The 19920-nt window shown below is 39.2% G+C and overlaps 1 protein-coding gene across 3 annotated transcripts in view; it reads left to right on the top strand.

The window, feature by feature from the left end:
• Positions 1-19920, top strand: part of angpt1 (angiopoietin 1) — a 194737-nt gene that overhangs the window by 98995 nt on the left and 75822 nt on the right. For 2 of the 3 annotated variants that reach the window (XM_002938913.5, XM_012965206.3), the window contains exons 3-4: positions 3425-3546; positions 18740-18972. In XM_002938913.5, coding sequence (XP_002938959.2) covers positions 3425-3546; positions 18740-18972 — 355 coding nt within the window. Of the gene's footprint in view, positions 1-3424; positions 3547-18735; positions 18973-19920 lie in introns of those variants that run through there. The other variant, XM_031904101.1, reaches the window with a different exon arrangement.

The raw sequence follows: 19920 nt of genomic DNA, 5'->3' as shown, positions 1-19920 counted from the left end.
ACTGTTCGCCGGAGAACTAATTCGCACGAAAATCAGGTGTTCGCAAGTTCGCAAGTTCGCAAACTTTTAGCGAAGTTCGCAATTTTGGGTTCGCCTTAGCTGGAGCCAAATTTTGACCTCTCACCCCAGAGCCAGCAGATACATGGCAGCCAATCAGGCAGCTCTCCCTCCTGGACCACCCCCGGACCACTCCCTTCCATATATAAACCGAAGCCCAGCAGCCATTTTACATTCTGCCTGTGTGTGCTTGATGAGTTAGCATAGGGAGAGAGCTGTGCAGGGATTTGAGGGACAGTTTAGGTAGCTTTGCTGACTAGTAATCTACTTTCTACTGCTCTGTATGTAGCTGCTGGGGACAGCTGTCCTGCTGATCTCATCTGCTGTAACCCAATAGTCCTTGTAAGGACTGCTTTTATTTTCTGATTACTGTTACTCTTCTTTTCATTGTGTACTGCACAATTGCATGTGAACCAGCTGTAACCTTTACACGACTTGATTGGCATGTAGACGCCGGATGTTTTAAAGCAGTTTATTACACAAGTTTAGAAATGTAGTGTGATTTCTGCCCTTTACAGCACAAAACGCAACGCTGTGTCAACAACGTATTTTTCAGATAAATTTTTGCCCTTGATCCCCCTCCTGCATGTCACTGTCCAGGTCGTGGCACCCTTTAAACAACTTTAAAATCAGTTTTCTGGCCAGAAATGGATTTTCTAGTTTTTAAAGTTCGCCTTCTCATTGAAGTCTATGGGGTTCGCAAAGTTCGCAAAAGTTCGCACTTTTTGGCAGAAGTTCGCGAACGGGTTCGCGGACTTTTTTTGTGAGGTTCGCTACATCTCTAAACATGAACAGCAGCCTTATAGCCAAGTCACAGATTATTGATTTCAAATTTATTAGACCTCCTGAAGCAAACACAGTGCCTGGTAATAGTATTTTATATTTAAAGGCATACAAAACCCATCTTTGTCTAGTGTTACTGTCCCATTACATATCCGATGAATGTAAATTATTTGGTGGTGCTCCCATGTTTTTATCCTTTTTTTCATCCTGTATCTAAGATGGCATTTGTTTATGCAGTAATACAGGCAATTTCTAGTTTATTCCTTGCTTTTTGCTGTTTAGTATTCTGGCTGAAATGCCCTAAGATATATGTAATAAAGGTATTTTAAATAAGAAATACTAATGGTGCGGTTCTAAACTGTCTTTCAATAACAAACAGCATTATAACACAGGAACCAACTCACTTTCTGCAACCAATGCTATCATCCTCTCCACCTAGAGATGAAAATGGGAAATAGTAGTGTGTTGCATTGGTGATGAAACAAAGAAGTGGGAAATTCCTCTCCTTGCTTCTTCAGTTAGTGCAGGGATCCCCAACCTTTCTTAAGGTGCCCCATACACGTGAAGATCCATTCGCTTGGCGAGGTCGCAAGTTCGGAAGTTCGCTAACTTTTCGCGTATGTTCGCAATTTGGGTTCGCAGTGTTTTTTTTCCGCTGCATTTTTTCTGGGCCTAAAAACGCCGCACAAGCCACACATGGCGTTTTTCAGCCTAGTACTGGTTTAAGCAAATCCTGTTTCCATGGTGCTAATAGTGCGAAATAGCAAAAAACGCCACGTATTTCCGCTAGGTCTGCCAGCTGCCTTTGCGGTTTTACGCAATGCTGTGTCAACAAAGTATTTTTCAGAGAAATTTTTGCCCTTGATCCCCCTCCTGCATGCCACTGTCCAGGTCGTGGCACCCTTTAAACAACTTTAAAATCAGTTTTCTGGCCAGAAATGGCTTTTCTAGGTTTTAAAGTTCACCTTCCCATTGAAGTCTATGGGGTTCGCAAAGTTCGCGAATATTCGCACTTTTTGGCGTAAGTTCGCGAACGCGTTTGAGAACTTTTTTTTTGAGGTTCGCTACATCCCTAATCTTCTCCCGATATCCCCACGTACGGGTGGGCAATTTCGGGGAACATGTAGGCTAATTCGATCGTTTGGCCCTGGGGGTCAGCAATGGGGCAGCTACAATTGGCCCATGTATGGCCACCTTTACTCATGAGCCACAGTCAAATGTAAAAAGACTTGGAGAGCAACACAAGCACCATAAAAGTTCATGGAGGAGCCAAAAAAGGGCTAAGATTGGCTATTAGGCAGCCTCTATGCCCACTATCAGCTTACAGGGGCTTTATTTGGTAGGAAATCTTGTTTTTATTCAACCAAAACTTGCCCCCAAGTCAGGAATTCAAAAATAACTCCCTGGTTTGGGGGCACTGAGAGCAACATCCAAGGGGTTGGGGAGCAACATGTTGCCCCTGAGCCACTGGTTGGGGATCACTGATCTAGTGTCGCTGCTAATGTAATTCTTCCTCAAGGATATTCTAAACATTAGTCTGCCAGTTTTTACACAGGGAACAGAACAAAATTCACCCGCCCCCTCTTCCCCAGAGAAGCTAGAGATAGCCTACAAATGAAACACTTTTAAAGTTTATGACACTGGGCACTATAAATGGTTCTTGCTTCTTTAAGCTAAAGAAAATGTATGCTCAACTTTTTATGTTTAAGAGAAACTTACCAGCTCATCAAAACTGATTTAATGCTAGACCACCATGCATATGTCGTATTTAAATAAAGCACCATAATAATATTTAATTATGGTTCAGAGAATTAAATGCATTGTTTTTGGCTGGCCTTTACTGCTGGACTATTAAATAAAGTTGCTTTTGTAAAGGAAATGTAACACCAAAGGATTATTTTTTATTATATTACGGCAGTTCACCTCCTGATCAGAACCACAAATATTTTCCAAGGGCCCCAGAGGTGGAGCCAATATCATGCATAAACCTTAATGTTCCTATGCGCCTAATACATCTCAGGCTGCTATAAGGAAAATATGTCAGATTTCATTTCTGTTTGTTTCTCTTGTATAAAATATTAGGATCCATCAATGTGTGGCTGAGGATAATGATACCAGTAAAACAGCATGTGTCAGCTGGCACACACAATTTGGTCTTTCCCACTGTTATGTGTTGAAGCGAATATGCACACATTCATATTTGTATAAGAGAAGCTAAATTCAACACAAAAAATGAATATATTTTTTTCTATTTTTCTGGCCCAATACCCCAAAACAGAAAGCCACTGGTCCTTAAGGGTTTGTCTACTGTATGATAACCATTGCAGTTCCTTCATTTATGTGTCCTTTAGATACTCATTATTATCATGTAATTTTAGAACTCATCCTGGTATAGAATGTGCATTACTGTTTGCCTTCTGTGACAATGACTGATCACCACTGCCAATACTAGGTTACTCATTAAGGTGGGGTAATTCATTAATCATCTCCAAATAACCATATAGTCTTCTGTTTAGACTTTTTGCAATGACCACAGAAACGTTCTATGTTATCTCGTTCCACTGATGTCTCTAATTTTTACTAGGTTCTTAATCAGACGTCACGACTAGAAATTCAGCTGCTGGAAAATTCACTGTCTACTTTCAAATTAGAAAAACAGCTCATTCAGCAAACGAATGAAATTGTAAAAATCCAGGAAAAAAACAGGTAAGCATTATATAGATTTAATATTAAGGGGGAAAAATGACATATATCTTAAATCTATTTATTTATTTTAAAGTTTTATTTTTCATTTTTCACAATCATATTTATTTTTTTAATGTTTTTTATTTATTTTTTTAATGTTTTTTTATTTATTTTAAAGTTTTATTTTATTTCTCACAATCTTATTTATTTTCTCTTTTTTTCTTTTTTTCAAGTTTTTTATTTTAAAGATTTGCTTTATCTCTCACAATCTTATATTTATTTTTTTATGTTTTTTTTTATTTATTTTCAAGTTTTATTTCATTTCTCACAATCTTTATTATTTATTTCTTTTATGTATTTTCAAGTTTATATTTATTATTTCTTTTTTCTTTATTTTTTATGTTTTTTATTTATGTTAAAGTTTTATTTTTCACAATCTTATATTTATTATTTATTTAATTTTTGTTCACGTTTTTTATTTATTTTAAAGTTTTATTTTATTTCTCACAATCTATTTATTTTATGTATTTTCAAGTTTTACTATTATTACTCTCTCTTTTTATTTCTATTTATTCATTTATGTATTATTATTATTTCTCTTACATTCTCCTATTTTATTACATATATATTTTTTGCATTATTTTTCATTCTCTTTTTTGTTTTTATTTTTAATCATTACTGTTTCTTTTACAATAACTTACATTGCCATTCTTCATAAAGTTTGATTAAAATCTCATTATTTTATGTAATTATTTTTATTTATTAATTTGTTTTATTTTTTTCTCTTGCAATCTCATATTATATAATATTGTTTAATTATTTTAATTTAACTGAATTAATTTAATTTAACTTACACACTCTTAAATCTATTATTGAATTGGTATTATTTCTTCTACAACCACTTACAACCACTTACATTCCATCCTACATAAACTTTGGTTAAAATAAAAATATTTGCACAATGCGTTTTTATCCGGAAAGTACCTACAGTTTTGCAAATATATTTTAAACTGAACATTAAGTACTGTACTTGGGAAAACAGGACATTCTAAGAACCTTTATAAATTCACTGCTAGCTTAATGTAAACTATAACAGTTGAGACGTTAAAGAAAACAAATTTTCAGCCTCCGAATGAACATTTCTGATGGTGTTAAAAAAAGGTGCTGACAAATTCTTTGATCCTAAAAACTTGCACTAAGCTTTAGCCCAGCAGGGAACATGCTCACAGCTAAATCAATTAACAGAGAGTGTTGCATCTGTGATAACTAAACATCAAGGAAATGAATGCAGTTGCCTTTTGAAATGAATTTTAGGCCGCAGAAATCAAGGTTACTCATATTTGATACATACATTTGCTCTCACAACAGGAGAACATTTTTTTTTTACTTCTGGCCTTCAGTGACCAAACAAACATAGCAGCATAGAAAGAGAGGTCAATGAAACCATTTTACTTGATTTATGGCAGAATTTATGTCATCTTATCTTTGCCTTTTCAACTAATGGAGTTATAAACATAACACAGTCACAAGCTACTATTACTATACGTTGTTTTTGTTTCAGAGCTCATATTTTGCAAAGGAAGCCAGTAGAGTCTTAGAATTTGTAAATAACAATTAAACAGCTTTTTGATGTGTTTCATCACAGCTGGAAAAGGGACTCGGTATGATTAGGAGACAGGTTTTACTTGTGCATTAGTAATGAGCGAATTTTGTTCATTAGGCATGGATTCTCAAGAATTTCCACATTTCTCCATTGGCAAATTGTTTTGAGAAGCTTTTGAGGAAAAATTTGCCACAGAAAAAAAAGAAAAGTCATGGTCGCAGTCGCACCGAAATAGGCGCAGGCGCATCAAAAAAATGTGTGCAACGCGTCACAAGTCACGCGACAAACGTGTTTGTGAACTTTCCTGTAGTTTTGCTAATTTTTTGGCAAAGCGAAACGGGACAGAAATGCTTTGCCAAAAAATGAAGTGCACGTCACACAGATTTTCTTTAAACTTTTTAGCCATGTGTCAGTTAAAATTGTGTTTGCAGCACTGCTGGCAGAACTTCTTTCCAAATTTTAGATAGAATAAAAGGAAATGTGAGAGGGTTTATACATTTAGGGGAGCGCAGAATAAAAAGCAGGAAAGGGGCAGAGAAAATAAAAAAAAGCACAAGATAAAGTGGAAGGAGACAAAAATGTGAAGAGCAGAAGAAAGTGTGAGGGAGATAGAAGGAATTAGCAAAAATGAAAGGAAAACCGAGCACATATTAAAGGAACAGTTACACCAAAAAACTAAAGTGTTTTAAAGTATATAAAATATAATGTGCTGTCGCCCTGCACTGGTACAACTGGTGTGTTTGCTTCAGTAACACTAGGTTGATGCGGTCCCTGGACCAACTTTTCCTATGCCCGTCGTTATAATTCGATCATTTGGCCCAATGACCAAACGATCAAATTATCCTGCGTTCTCCCAATATCGCCCACCCGTAGGTGGGGATATCGGGAGAAGATCCGCTCGCTTGGCGACATCGCCAAGTGAGTGGATCTGCCCGTGTATGGGGACCTTAACAGATAAACTCAGTAGAATATAATTAGGTTTGTGTAACCTGTGCCTTTTCTCCTTTGAATGGCTGTTCCTGTGGCTACACAGCGGGGTATTTATATAAACTATAGTAGGGTTTCTGTAGCAAACACCCCAGCTGTACCGGTGCAGGAATGGCTGCCCCCGGGGCTACACAGCGGAGTATTTATATAAACTATAGTAGGGTTTCTGTAGCAAACACCCCAGCTGTACCAGTGCAGGAATGGCTGCCCCCGGGGCTACACAGCGGGGTATTTATATAAACTATAGTAGGGTTTCTGTAGCAAATACCCCAGCTGTACCAGTGCAGGAATGGCTGCCCCCGGGGCTACACAGCGGGGTATTTATATAAACTATAGTAGGGTTTCTGTAGCAAACACCCCAGCTGTACCAGTGCAGGAATGGCTGCCCCCGGGGCTACACAGCGGGGTATTTATATAAACTATAGTAGGGTTTCTGTAGCAAACACCCCAGCTGTACCGGTGCAGGAACGGCTGCCCCCGGGGCTACACAGCGGGGTATTTATATAAACTATAGTAGGGTTTCTGTAGCAAACACCCCAGCTGTACCAGTGCAGGAATGGCTGCCCCCGGGGCTACACAGCAGGGTATTTATATAAACTATAGTAGGGTTTCTGTAGCAAACACCCCAGCTGTACCAGTGCAGGAATGGCTGCCCCCGGGCTACACAGCAGGGTATTTATATAAACTATAGTAGGGTTTCTGTAGCAAACACCCCAGCTGTACCAGTGCAGGAATGGCTGCCCCCGGGCTACACAGCGGGGTATTTATATAAACTATAGTAGGGTTTCTGTAGCAAACACCCCAGCTGTACCGGTGCAGGAATGGCTGCCCCCGGGGCTACACAGCTGGGTATTTATATAAACTATAGTAGGGTTTCTGTAGCAAACACCCCAGCTGTACCAGTGCAGGAATGGCTGCCCCCGGGCTACACAGCAGGGTATTTATATAAACTATAGTAGGGTTTCTGTAGCAAACACCCCAGCTGTACCGGTGCAGGAATGGCTGCCCCCGGGGCTACACAGCTGGGTATTTATATAAACTATAGTAGGGTTTCTGTAGCAAACACCCCAGCTGTACCAGTGCAGGAATGGCTGCCCCCGGGGCTACACAGTGGGGTATTTATATAAACTATAGTAGGGTTCCTGTAGCAAACACCCCAGCTGTACCGGTGCAGGAATGGCTGCCCCCGGGGCTACACAGCTGGGTATTTATATAAACTATAGTAGGGTTTCTGTAGTGTACTGTGTACTGTTCCTTTAATTACAGGGTGATCGGGTGTCTTGCAACATGGGGGGTGGTGTATAGAGCACCAAAGTATGGTGCTTTATTTGCACCTGTTTTTCGCACTTTGCTCCACATTTTAACATAGAAAAAGTAGCCCTAACAGCTCCTATACATGCTGTCTAGTTTGAAAGTGAACAGTTGCCCCCAGCATCTAAAGAGGAATTTTTAAATAAACATTGTTTTACTTTTAGCTACTATTTTTTGGTTACTTAGTTTGGAATAAATCCACAGATATCTCACAGACACTTAACTTTATGCTCCCAAAAGAAAATCAATTATTTTAAAACAACACAGCCTACCGAGACAGACAAATGCAGGATTCACCCAATAAATATAAATGTTAGGATATATAGTCCCATTTCTACATTAATGAAAGTAATAATGTATTTTGAAAGTATTTCTTATGAGGAAACAACGTTATGAGAATCCACATATTAATTGGATGAAAGATTATAACGATGATGAGTGCTCTTTGCTATCAAACCTAAATCTAATACTAACAACATATTTATTTTAAGACAATACTGATTAAATTAAGACTGTGGTTAAAAAAATAAATCGTTTTCTAGGTCTTCTTCAGTGACATGGCAAGTTGCTAACAAATGAGTGTATAGAAATGAATCCCACATGTGTACTGGGTTTCTTATCAAACCAACATTGTAATGTAGGTCTGAAGGCCCTGAAATGTCTAAATATAACAGATACGGGTTAATTTATAAAAAAATGTGTCAAAATGGTTTTTTTTTCCCCATTCGGATTTGCTTGTTGCTCCTTGAGGCACAAATCTTGCCACCTTTGCTGCATTCTAAGGGGCCCATTTATCAAAGAACAATTGCCTCCGAATACAAAAAAATCGTATTTTTTCAAAGTTTTCGTACCTTGCATATTTTTGCCGATTTTTTTCGCTAATTTTTTGTACTGTGCATCAAAACTTATGCAACAAAATCGTATTTGTCGCAACAAGTATGAAAGTTTTGGATTCATTCAAGCTTCGTTATCGTGACTTTCCTTGGGCCAGGTTGGAGCTGCAGAGTGCCATTGAGCCCTATGGGAGACTTCCCTTGGGCCCGGTTGGAGCTGCAGAGTGCCATTGAGTCCTATGGGAGACTTTCCTTGGGCCGGGTTGGAGCTGCAGAGTGCCATTGAGCCCTATGGGAGACTTTCCTTGGGCCGGGTTGGAGCTGCAGAGTGCCATTGAGTCCTATGGGAGACTTTCCTTGGGCCGGGTTGGAGCTGCAGAGTGCCATTGAGCCCTATGGGAGACTTTCCTTGGGCCGGGTTGGAGCTGCAGAGTGCCATTGAGCCCTATGGGAGACTTTCCTTGGGCCGGGTTGGAGCTGCAGAGTGCCATTGAGCCCTATGGGAGACTTTCCTTGGGCCAGGTTGGAGCTGCAGAGTGCCATTGAGCCCTATGGGAGACTTTCCTTGGGCCGGGTTGGAGCTGCAGAGTGCCATTGAGCCCTATGGGAGACTTTCCTTGGGCCGGGTTGGAGCTGCAGAGTGCCATTGAGTCCTATGGGAGACTTTCCTTGGGCCGGGTTGGAGCTGCAGAGTGCCATTGAGCCCTATGGGATTCGGGATTCAAACTCATTCTTTGATGAATCTGCCCCTAAGTGTTGCACCTAAGTTGCTGTCTTTTCGTATATAGCACTGTATGCACAGCATACAGGAGGGTGGGAGGTGGCACTTAGGCATTCCCTGACCCTAGCTTTTGTGTCATTCACGAAGTTCAACATGGAGAAAGCTGGGGAAACTTAAGGCTGTAGGGCTACATTGCACTGGTGAGCTGTGATCTGTTCCTTGCTGTTGTGACTGGTACAGATGCAAATGCTCCATGTATGGACCCTAAAGATGCACAATTTTGCATTGTAGTAACTCCAGGATATGGTGGGACTCATTTGCCTGGTAGCTTCAGGATATGGTGGGAATTCACTTCCTGGTAGCTCCAGGATATCATGGGATTTCAATGGCTGGTATCCACAGTGTGTGGTAGAATTTCACTAGTTGCTCCCACAAAACAATAAGAAACATGATTCTGAGGAAATTAATTCAAGGGAACATAAAGTGTTTTTCAGTTGTTGATTACTCAAGTATTGCTGCCAGTGAATTTCAAAATATTATCTAAGGTTAGCAGGTGCTGGGAGCTCTAGTCCTGGGATACAATACAGTTTAATAACATTTTCCCCAACTTTTTACTGGTTTTGTCCAACTTCCAGATATATTTGCAATGGAGGGTTTAATTCCCCCTAAGCTATTTTATCAAGGTCAGTGGTTCTCAACCTTCCTAATGCCGTGACCCTTTAATACAGTTCCTCATGTTGTGATGACCCCCAACCATAAAATTATTCCTAAGACCATCGGAAATATGTGTTTCCCAATGGTTTTAGGTGACCCCTGTGAAAGGGTTGTTCGACCCCCAAAGGGGTTCCGACCCACAGGTTGAGAACCGCTGATCTAGGTGCACCAAGAAAAAAAAAGAAGGGGTTTGGCTGCAAATCTTAGAGTCACCTGTAAAAACTGGATGTCTACGTGATTTCCATTTATTAAAAATTGTGTCTTTTTCATAATATATAGTGTGATGCCTTAGTTATCTGTTAAGCCCTTTCTTAGCATGTTGCACCTACAAGCACTGCTACTTTTACCACCAACTGAACACTCAAGGCCATCAAGGTGCCACTCCACCCACTATGGGTTACACAAGTTGCTCCAATTATCTTTGAATTTGTGGATTGTGGCTCAATGAAGCTGAAATGCAAGGGGAAATAAGTTGCATTGCAGTCAGGGGTGATTTGGGGCCCCTGTCTGCCCTGAGGCGAGCCTTTCAATAATGCCCCCCTTTGCCTGCCAATGGGAGCTTTGGTGCAGGTTGGGGGATGGTTGCATCTCTTGAAAAATCTAAATTTCGGCTCTTGATGTTACCAGGAGCAGCCTTTTGCCACCCCTCGTAACTTGCGGGGTGCTGCCGATTGAAGCGAGTTTCTCAACTTGTCTCATTGCAGCAGCTCCCCTGATTGTCGACAAAATATTAAGAAAACAGTTTTATTTTCACTTTGCACTTTGCCCATTGAATTTTCAATAATTCAGCATCTTGGGCGATTTGTCCCTTTCCTTCTTCTGTCAAAACTAAAATATTTGTTGCTTCCCTTGTGAGTCTAGCCATATATTATAGTTTCATTATTCGTCATCAAAATGATTTTTCTTAGCTGAACTCCCAGTTTGCATTTCCCATAAATATCAAAAGGCTTACTGTCAGGCTGGGCACGTCTAGCACTCTGTCAGGGAGAAACGAAAGGAAACACAGAGCTGACAGCTGGACACATTGGGTGTTTTGTTTCAGTCCCACGTCCGCAGGCTGAAAATATAAGCGACAATGATCAAAGAAGGAAATTCACCATTCCTAACATTAAATTTGTCACTTCATCCCTACTCCTTTCATTTTCTTGCTTTGCCTGACAAGTTAATTAGTCAAAATGAACATTGATAAAAGCAAAATGAGTGTTGACAGATCTGTTTGTTGTTAGGATGATATGCTTCAAACAAATAGCAGAGAAATAAAGCATAAATTGTCATAGATCAAATATTACAGCTACAAGGACATTTGTCTATAGGTAGCAATCAATACTCACAAGGTTCTGTGCATATATATTACAATAAATGTCCAATCATTCATTTATCCAGGCCCAAAGAATTATCTGTCTACAACTACCTAGAACCTGTGGAAGAAAAACATTATTTAGGCAATTGTTTGGTTCTATATAACCTTTATGTTTGTTTAAACATGTGTTTATTCCTACAGACTGCATTATGACATCACTAAATGACCTCAGCTAATCATATTATAACAAGTCAAATTACTAATAGGCATGGAAAGCAAAAAGCCCATAGAGACAAATGCAATTCAATGAAAAAAACTCAGCTCATTTTAAAACCTCTATTAAAGTCTATGGGGAAAAAATGGAACTAAAGGAGAAACATTTTCTCTCCTCGAATTTAATCCTGCCCATGAGTTTTTACTTGACAAACCATAAAATTATGTTTTCTCATGGAATTCAATCTGGCCCATAATATGATATTACAATAGAGGTATATCACTTGAGTAAGTGTCTGTGTTAAAATAATCTATGCCACAAACCTTTAATATGGCAACTTTTCATTATTATTAGTGATGTACGAATCTGTCGCATTTCGCGCGCAACTTTTCTGTGGCCCGCATCTTTTTTTCTTTTTTTTTTTATTGCCCGTGTCTTTTTTTTTGTCTCCTACACCTTTTTTTTTTTGTCACACGCCTTTTTTGCCGTGGCCACGCCCAATTTAATGCAACTGTGCCTGTTTTGACATGACTGCGCCCAATTTGGCGTGACCGTGACTTTTTTGACAAGCAACAAATTTTTGTGCAGCGAATTTTCACAGAAGTAATGCGAAGCAATTCGCCAATGGCGAAATGAGGAAATTCACTGCAAATCCACGCCGGGCTAAAAACTTCGATCATAACTATTTAAGGTAAATTATTATATAGCCATAGAAACCTTATTCCTAATATTTCATGAATGATAACTGTGATTAGTGATTGGTGAAATAATTTGATAGGCATAGATTCGAGGAGAATTTGAATTTCCGCATTTCGCCTTTGGCAGATTTTTCGAGCAACGGGCGACAAAATTCACCACCGAAAAAATTGTCGCCCACATAAAAAAAAAATGCCGTTTGACGCATGACATTTTGCCGTTTCACGTATTTTTCAATGTTTTAAAAGATTCAAGAATTTTGTGCCGCGGGTGACAATTTTTTTTGACGCGCGACATTTTCACCGCTTTGCGAATCTTTTCAAAGATTTGCTAATTTTTCGGCGAAGCGAAATGGGACAGATTCGCTCATCACTAATCACAATTTGCAAAATGGCGAAAATGTTGCGCGTCAAAAAAAATTTTTGGACAAATTTGGGCACATTTTTCCGCCGCGAATCCATGCCTGACGAAACATTTCTCCCATCACTAACTGTGATTAAAAAACTATTTGAAATATTATTGATAGGTTAATGGACCGGAGCAACGTTGCAGTTACTATATGCTTGCGGGATGCACAATATCATTAGCACATTCCCATAGGCCACAGTTAAGTTCATTGTGATTCCTACGCCATTACCTTAATAGGCAGTGGGATTTTTACTAAATAGCTGAAATGTTGTAGCCTTTGCAATGTGTGAGGAATTGCAGTTGTACAGAAACCCAGTATTCACTGCAGCCGCAGTTGGCTTTTACTGCCTTTCAATTATGTCAGCATTTCCCAGAATTCCCTCCATTGTTGCAACTCATCTTTAAAGGAGTTTAGCCCTTAGAGCCAATACAAATATAGCGGTTTGCTCATGAGCAATAGGCATTGAGATTATCACAAATTACTGAAATGAACAGCTTTCATCTCCTTCCAGCAACCAGGGAATGATATAGACAGCAATTTGGCTAAAAGTATATTCAGCGAATAAGAAAACACAATTTTCCAAGTGGTTTATTTAAAGAAATGATGGTAATATATGACTTTTAAGAGCTCTGTAAAATATAACATATGTAATATGTAACATATGTAATATTTTGCTGTTAGACATTGAAATTTGTGATCATTTATCATATCTGTTAAAGGAACAGTCACCAAAAAATGAAAGAAATTTATATTAATTCAAATATAATGTACTGTTGCCCTGCACTGGTAAAAGTTGTGTGTTTGCCTCAGATACACTACTATAGTTTATATAAATAAGCTGTTGTGTAGCAATGGGGGCAGCCATTCAAGTTGCTTACATAGCAGATAACAGATAAAATCATTATATTCTACAGAGCTTATCTGTTATCTGCTATGTAACCTGTGCCTTTTCTCCTATAAAGGAGAAGGAAAGTCATTTTAACATTTTACTGCCAATAGATTCGCCACATTAGTGCCACCTAGAACACTATATTTATTCTTCAGAAAGCATTACCATACCTGAGTAAAGAGCCCTAGAAGCTTTCTCTGTTTGTTCAAGAGAGCAGCTGCCATTTTAAGTAGCTTCTTGTGGTAGCTCTAGCCATTGTAGCTCAGATTACACATTCCTAAGGTTGGGGGAGTGAGTTTTATGAATTCTTATGGGAGGGGAAGCAGGAAAGGGGAGAGAGGAGAGAGATGTGCAGACTCTGGCCCCCGGAATGAAGGATTTTTCTGAACAACATGTTTGCAAAAAAGGAGACAAGAAATCCTGTGTTTCTTTTGATAGAGGACTCAGAGGACTAAATTAGAAGAGAATGTTATATAGATACACTTTTAGAACATGTCTCTTATTTTTTATCTGTATTAGACTCCAGGAGCAGTTAGTGAACAGTTTGCAGTTTGGCAAGAAGGTTTTTTGGCGGCTTTTCAAAATAACTATAGCTCAGTTTTAGTCCTAAACAGAAAGGGGCTGATTTACTAATCTACGAATCCGAATGGAAAAAATCGGCTTGGAAACGAACATTTTGCGACTTTTTCGTGAATTGTTGCGACTTTTTCGTAGCCGGTACGACTTGTGTGAATTGTCGCGACTTTTTCGTATTGAGCGCTAAATGGCAGGAAAACCTTTCCGATTTTTTCGCGAGGGCTACGAAAAAGTCACAACAATTTGCGCAAGTCGTAACGGCTACGAAAAAGTCGCGAAAATTTACGAAAAAGTTTTGACGGCGACGAAAAAAATCGCAAAATACTGATCATTACGAAAAAAACGCATTTGGGCGCTTTCGATCCGTTCATAGATTAGTAAATTGGCCCCAAAGTGTTGTTGCTATAGCTGTCTGTAGAACACATCAACCATTGTGGGCGTTTCCATTCATTTATAGTTGCAAATGTACAGAAAAGTTGTCAATGAATCATGTGTTTAAAATTTGATATTGATAAACAAAGAAATACGTACATATACCTGCCGTTCAGTAGCAGTCATTTCACATCTACAGCTGAGGATGATATGGTAGTTATAAATCAGTTGTAGAGAGAACAACAGTGGGACTTCTATAGCAACCAATAAGACATTTGCGTTTAAACAGGTGACCAGTAAATGTTACCTGCTGATTGGTTGCTATGGGTTACTGCTGCTGGGCAAACTTAGTGCCATTTATTACATAACCCCCATTGTGAGGATTATTCTAGTCTAATTAAAATAAATTAACGTAAAACACTTAAAAAATGTAAAATCAGACAAAGAGATGGTTTGTAAATGGGAAAGTGTATAGAGGTAAAGGGACTTTAACATTTATAAACTAGTTAAAACCAAGGGGCACATTTACTAACATTGGAGATACATATCACCGGTGATGTTGCCTATAGCAACCAATCAGATCTTCGCTTGTGTTTTCTAACTTGTCTAACTGATGATGTTAGTAAACACATTGTAATGTACTATGCTGTCCCACCAATTCCCCAATCTTTTTTTTTTTTTTTTTTTAGAAACATATAGGACATTAGAGGAATTCAAACTCCCATTTCAATAAGCCAGCCAAGAATTCTTTTGAAACAAGTCAGACTTACATTCCGGTAAATAGATAGTGTATATTTATAAAAGGGAAAGTAGGAGGAAGCCCAAGTACACAAGGAATGTTACAAACCAGGTCCTGAACGGCAGCAATAAAATATGGTTAGTGGATAGATATTATAAGTTCCCCAGTGCTGAAAGAATAAAAGGCAGGGAAATAAATAGTGATGCATCAACATTCCGATTAGTGATGAGCAAATCTGTCCCGTTTTGCTTTGCCAAAAAATTCACAAATCTTTCAAAATATTTGCGAAAACGGTGAAAAATTGGCAAAACGTCGAAAATGTTGCACATAAAAAAAAATTGTCGCCCGCGGCTATTCTTTTGTCACGCGGCTATTCTTTTGACGCCCCCGGCTATTTTTTGTCACCCGCAGCTACTCTTTTGTTGCGTGGCTATTCTTTAATCGCCTGCGACTATTCTTTTGCCATCCACAGCTATTCTTTTGTCGCCCGCGGCTTTTCTTTTGTCGCCCGCGGCTATACTTTTGTCGCCCGCGGCTATACTTTTGTCGCCCACAGCTATTCTTTTGTCCTGCGGCTATTCTTTTGTTGCACACCTATTCTTTTGACAATTTTTGGTCGCGCGGCAAATTTTTTCATCCGTTTCGCGAAACACAGAAATTCACATCGAATCCATGCCTGGTGAAACATTTCGCCCATCATTAGTCCCGATTAGTTTTCATCAATCTACTGGGGTTTCCGATAATGTTTTGCAGTTATAATGTAATATATTTGTAACACTTGTTTGGCTTAATAGGGGTATTATATCAGGCTAGTTGGATACTTAGAGCATGTGTTACAGCAACCCCCTTTCCCAGGATGGGCCTCCGCTATATGGGAGCTATGTCAGGGCTAGATGGTGTTGCTGAACTACAACCCACACAGGTGTTGTGCAATATAATAAGTGATTGGACGCCAGGAGCTCTTGCAGTTAACTGGATAATACTTTATTGGACAAAGGCACATATGGAATAGTGCAACAGGGTATATACTCACAGTCACAGCAGTATAGAACTTGGTCACAGAGAACACAGCAGAAGTGACACTCAAGGTAACAGTATAGCCCACTTGGAGGATATGCAGAGTATTAGCTGTATGCCAGGAATGGATGCCCTTTACTGGAACGGATCCCCTCCAGCCAACTATGGTTCAGGGTAAGGAACTGCCTGAATCCTGCGTCTTAACTGGGGTCCCTACAGCAAGGCATACAAAGCCTGGGTTAGACTAAACCCTTACAGTCTCCTTTGATGGGGCTAGTGCTGCCCTTACTAAATAAGCTGATTATGCTCACCACTCCTAGAGGGTGCTATTACATATAACTGACTGTGCTGGCTTTATCTCATTCACGGGGCCCTGTCCCCGACTTACAATTTGGCAGGTTCTACTTACTGGGGCCGAATGCCTCAGGCTCAGTGACGTGCAGCCTTAGGACAACAGCAGCCAAAGAGGAAGACACTTCCTTGTGCCAGAAACTATATAGTCTGCCAAGGGGAGTGGTCAACCTGGGCTAAACCTATAGGGGGTAGCCTAATACTGTAATCTGAGTGTAGAGGGCTCTGCCCTATTACAGCACAGATAAGGAAAAGTTAAGGGATAACACCATAGGGAGCTTAACCCTATGGGTCCCTACATATTCTTCCCTTATTCTCTACTGCACATACTATGACACTTGTGGACAACAGTTAGAAGGGAATACACACAGAATAGGGGAGTTCATGTAGGGCGACCTACTGTGGATGCAATCATAAAATATAACCTTTTGCAACACATAGTTCATTAACATTAGTGATGAGGGAATTTTTATGCCAGGTATGGATTTGCAGCAAATTTCCGCATTTTGGCATTGGCGAATTGTTTTGCAAAATTTCAGTGAAAATTCAGCACAAAAAATTTTGACGTGCCTCAAAAAAAGTCACAGTCGCATCAAACTAGGCACGGTCACGTAAAAATAGGCACAGTTGTGTCAAATTTGTTGCGGTCCCTTCGAAATGAGCGCAGACGCTTAAAAAAAAAGTCACGCAAGTCAAAAAGGTCAATTTTTCTGTCGTTTCACTAATATTTTGGTGAAGCTAAACAGGGCAGATTCACTCATCACTAATTAACACTATCTACAATATCAAATATAATATGATACATCTAATAACTACAGTACCCTGTGATGCTGTGTTAAGTGTGGCTTAGTCTGAAGGCCAGTGAGAATTGGAGAGAATGGCAATTTGTTATCCTACAAGCCAATTTTGAGCATCATTTAGAGTGAGTTTGTGATTACAGGTATCGGATCCCTTATCTGGAAACCCGTTATCCAGAAAGCTCCGAATTACGGAAAGCCTGTCTCCCATAGACTCCATTTTCCAAATAATTCAGAATTTTAAAAATGATTCCCTTTTTCTCTGTAGTAATAAAACAGTACCTTGTAATTGATCCCAACTAAGATATAATTAATCCTTATTGGGGGCAGAACAGCCCTATTGGGTTTATTTCATGGTTAAATGATTCCCTTTTCTCTGTAATAATAAAACAGTACCTGTACTTGATCCCAACTAAGATATAATTACCCCTTATTGGGGGCAGAACAGCCCTATTGGGTTTATTTCATGGTTAAATGATTCCCTTTTCTCTGTAATAATAAAACAGTACCTGTACTTGATACCAACTAAGATATAATTACCCCTTATTGGGGGCAGAACAATCCTATTGGGTTTATTTAATGGTTAAATGATTCCCTTTTCTCTGTAATAATAAAACAGTACCTGTACTTGATCCCAACTAAGATATAATTACCCCTTATTGGGGGCAGAACAGCCCTATTGGGTTTATTTAATGGTTAAATGATTCCCTTTTCTCTGTAATAATAAAACAGTACCTGTACTTGATCCCAACTAAGATATAATTACCCCTTATTGGGGGCAGAACAGCCCTATTGGGTTTATTTAATGGTTAAATGATTCCCTTTTCTCTGTAATACTAAAACAGTACTTGTACTTGATCCCAACTAAGATATAATTACCCCTTATTGGGGGCAGAACAGCCCTATTGGGTTTATTTAATGGTTAAATGATTCCCTTTTCTCTGTAATAATAAAACAGTACCTGTACTTGATCCCAACTAAGATATAAATAATCCTTGTTGGGGGCAAAACAATCCTATTGGGTTTATTTAATGTTTTATTGATTTTTTAGTAGACTTAAGGTATGGAGATCCAAATTACGGAAAGTCCCCTTATCCGGAATACCCTTGGTCCTGAGCATTTTGCATAACGGGTCCTATACCTGTACTATGTGTTGTCTGATCTAAATATTCTTAAAATGATGATGAAATGACTGATTTGTCACTATTTTTTATATCAGTACCCACTTCATGAACTAAGGGGGTCTCTTGAGCCAAGGCTGGATCATCAAGGGTGCTTGAACGGAAAATGTTTGACAAGCACTGCTATATATGTATTGCTGTTGGGTCCGACAGAAATGGGGGAGGGGTTCTTCATGGGAGCAACATATTTAATTGATAAATTCTAAGTAAAGCACAGGGGAATATGGTAGTGCCACGCCATTGGCATATAATATGTATGTGGGAGGTGCTACCCAGGCACAATAACCATTTATCCCCTTCCTAGAAGTCATGGACTGCTCATGTACAAATTATTTAGTACATTGAAAATAGTTTGTCAGGGAACAATGCAGCAAATTAGAATGGCAGTCAAACAGATGCTTATACAAAATCCCTGAATAATGTTCAAACTACTCAAATAAAATGTAAAATCTCTTGCTCTGTCTATTGCTCAATTGCCATTTTTTTATTCTTCCTTATTCACAGTTTGCTAGAAAACAAAATGGTGGAAATGGAAGAGAGACACAAGGATGAACTGAATACCATAAAAACAGAAAAGGAATCTTTGCAAAATCTAGTGTCCCGCCAGATTTACATCATCCAGGAGCTGGAGAAGCAGCTGAATAAGGCAACAAACAACAACAGCATCTTGCAGAAACAGCAGCTGGAGCTCATGGAGACGGTGCACAACCTCGTTAAACTCTGTTCCAAGGAAGGAGGTGAGTGGCATCTGTATTCCCAAGGATTGCCCTTGAGAGCACCATTGTTCTGCTCTGATATACAGGTCTCTTATATACTTTATAGCTCTGATGTCTATACATCAAGGGGGTGATTTATCAACTTTCAAGCTTGATTTTTGTTTCACAATTCAAAGTTTTTTGGGCTAAAAAAACTCAAATTGGAATTATGTTTCAAAAACTCGAATGTCTGGTATTTATTAAAGGAGACATATTGGATAAATGGGAAAAACGCTAATTTTGTAGGCAATTATGAATAATATACGGTGCTGGTTTCACTTTGGGCTAAACATTAATCCTATCTGTAACAATGGCCCCTTTATTGGAGCTCCCTATAGATCCTATCACTTCTCTGTCCAGTGTGAAATGAAGAGTGGGCGTGTCCTAATGGTCCCTGCCAGAAGCACAGTAGGAGGGGGAGAGCCAATCACAGCCCTGCACTCACACAAGCACAGACAGGCTTCAGTTCCCTATCAGGTCAGCCTAGCTGCTGATTGGTTCCTATGCTACAGTGCAGTGTACTGAGGGCTGCTGGCTCCCCAGCTCATCCAGAGAATTCAACCAGCAGGAAGTGGAACAGATGGTCGGGGCTAGTGGGGTTTTTGTGGAATTTCTCAATAAATCAGCAGGAAACACAACTTTTTTAAGCACAATCCTTCTATATCTAGAGGAGTATAATTCACTGGTACATTCATAATTTTTATAGGATATGTCTCCTTTAAGTGTAAAAAAAAGTCTATAGGAGATGGCCTTTTGGAGGATTCTGGATAGAAATAATTGTAACTTACTATGTGTGTATGATTAATTACATTGAAAATCAGTGAAATTATATCTGGGATTATTTAGGTAATATTTTGCTAGTTTGTTCATCCACATTTGAGTTCCATTTATTTCTGCACAATCAAGGAAGATGTTTAAATGTAATGGCAG

The sequence above is a fragment of the Xenopus tropicalis genome, chromosome 6 (genome assembly GCF_000004195.4).
Source record: "Xenopus tropicalis strain Nigerian chromosome 6, UCB_Xtro_10.0, whole genome shotgun sequence".
Classification (NCBI taxonomy): domain Eukaryota; kingdom Metazoa; phylum Chordata; class Amphibia; order Anura; family Pipidae; genus Xenopus; species Xenopus tropicalis.
Note: the sequence above shows the minus strand (reverse complement) of the source record. Positions and strands in the feature narration are given on the sequence as shown.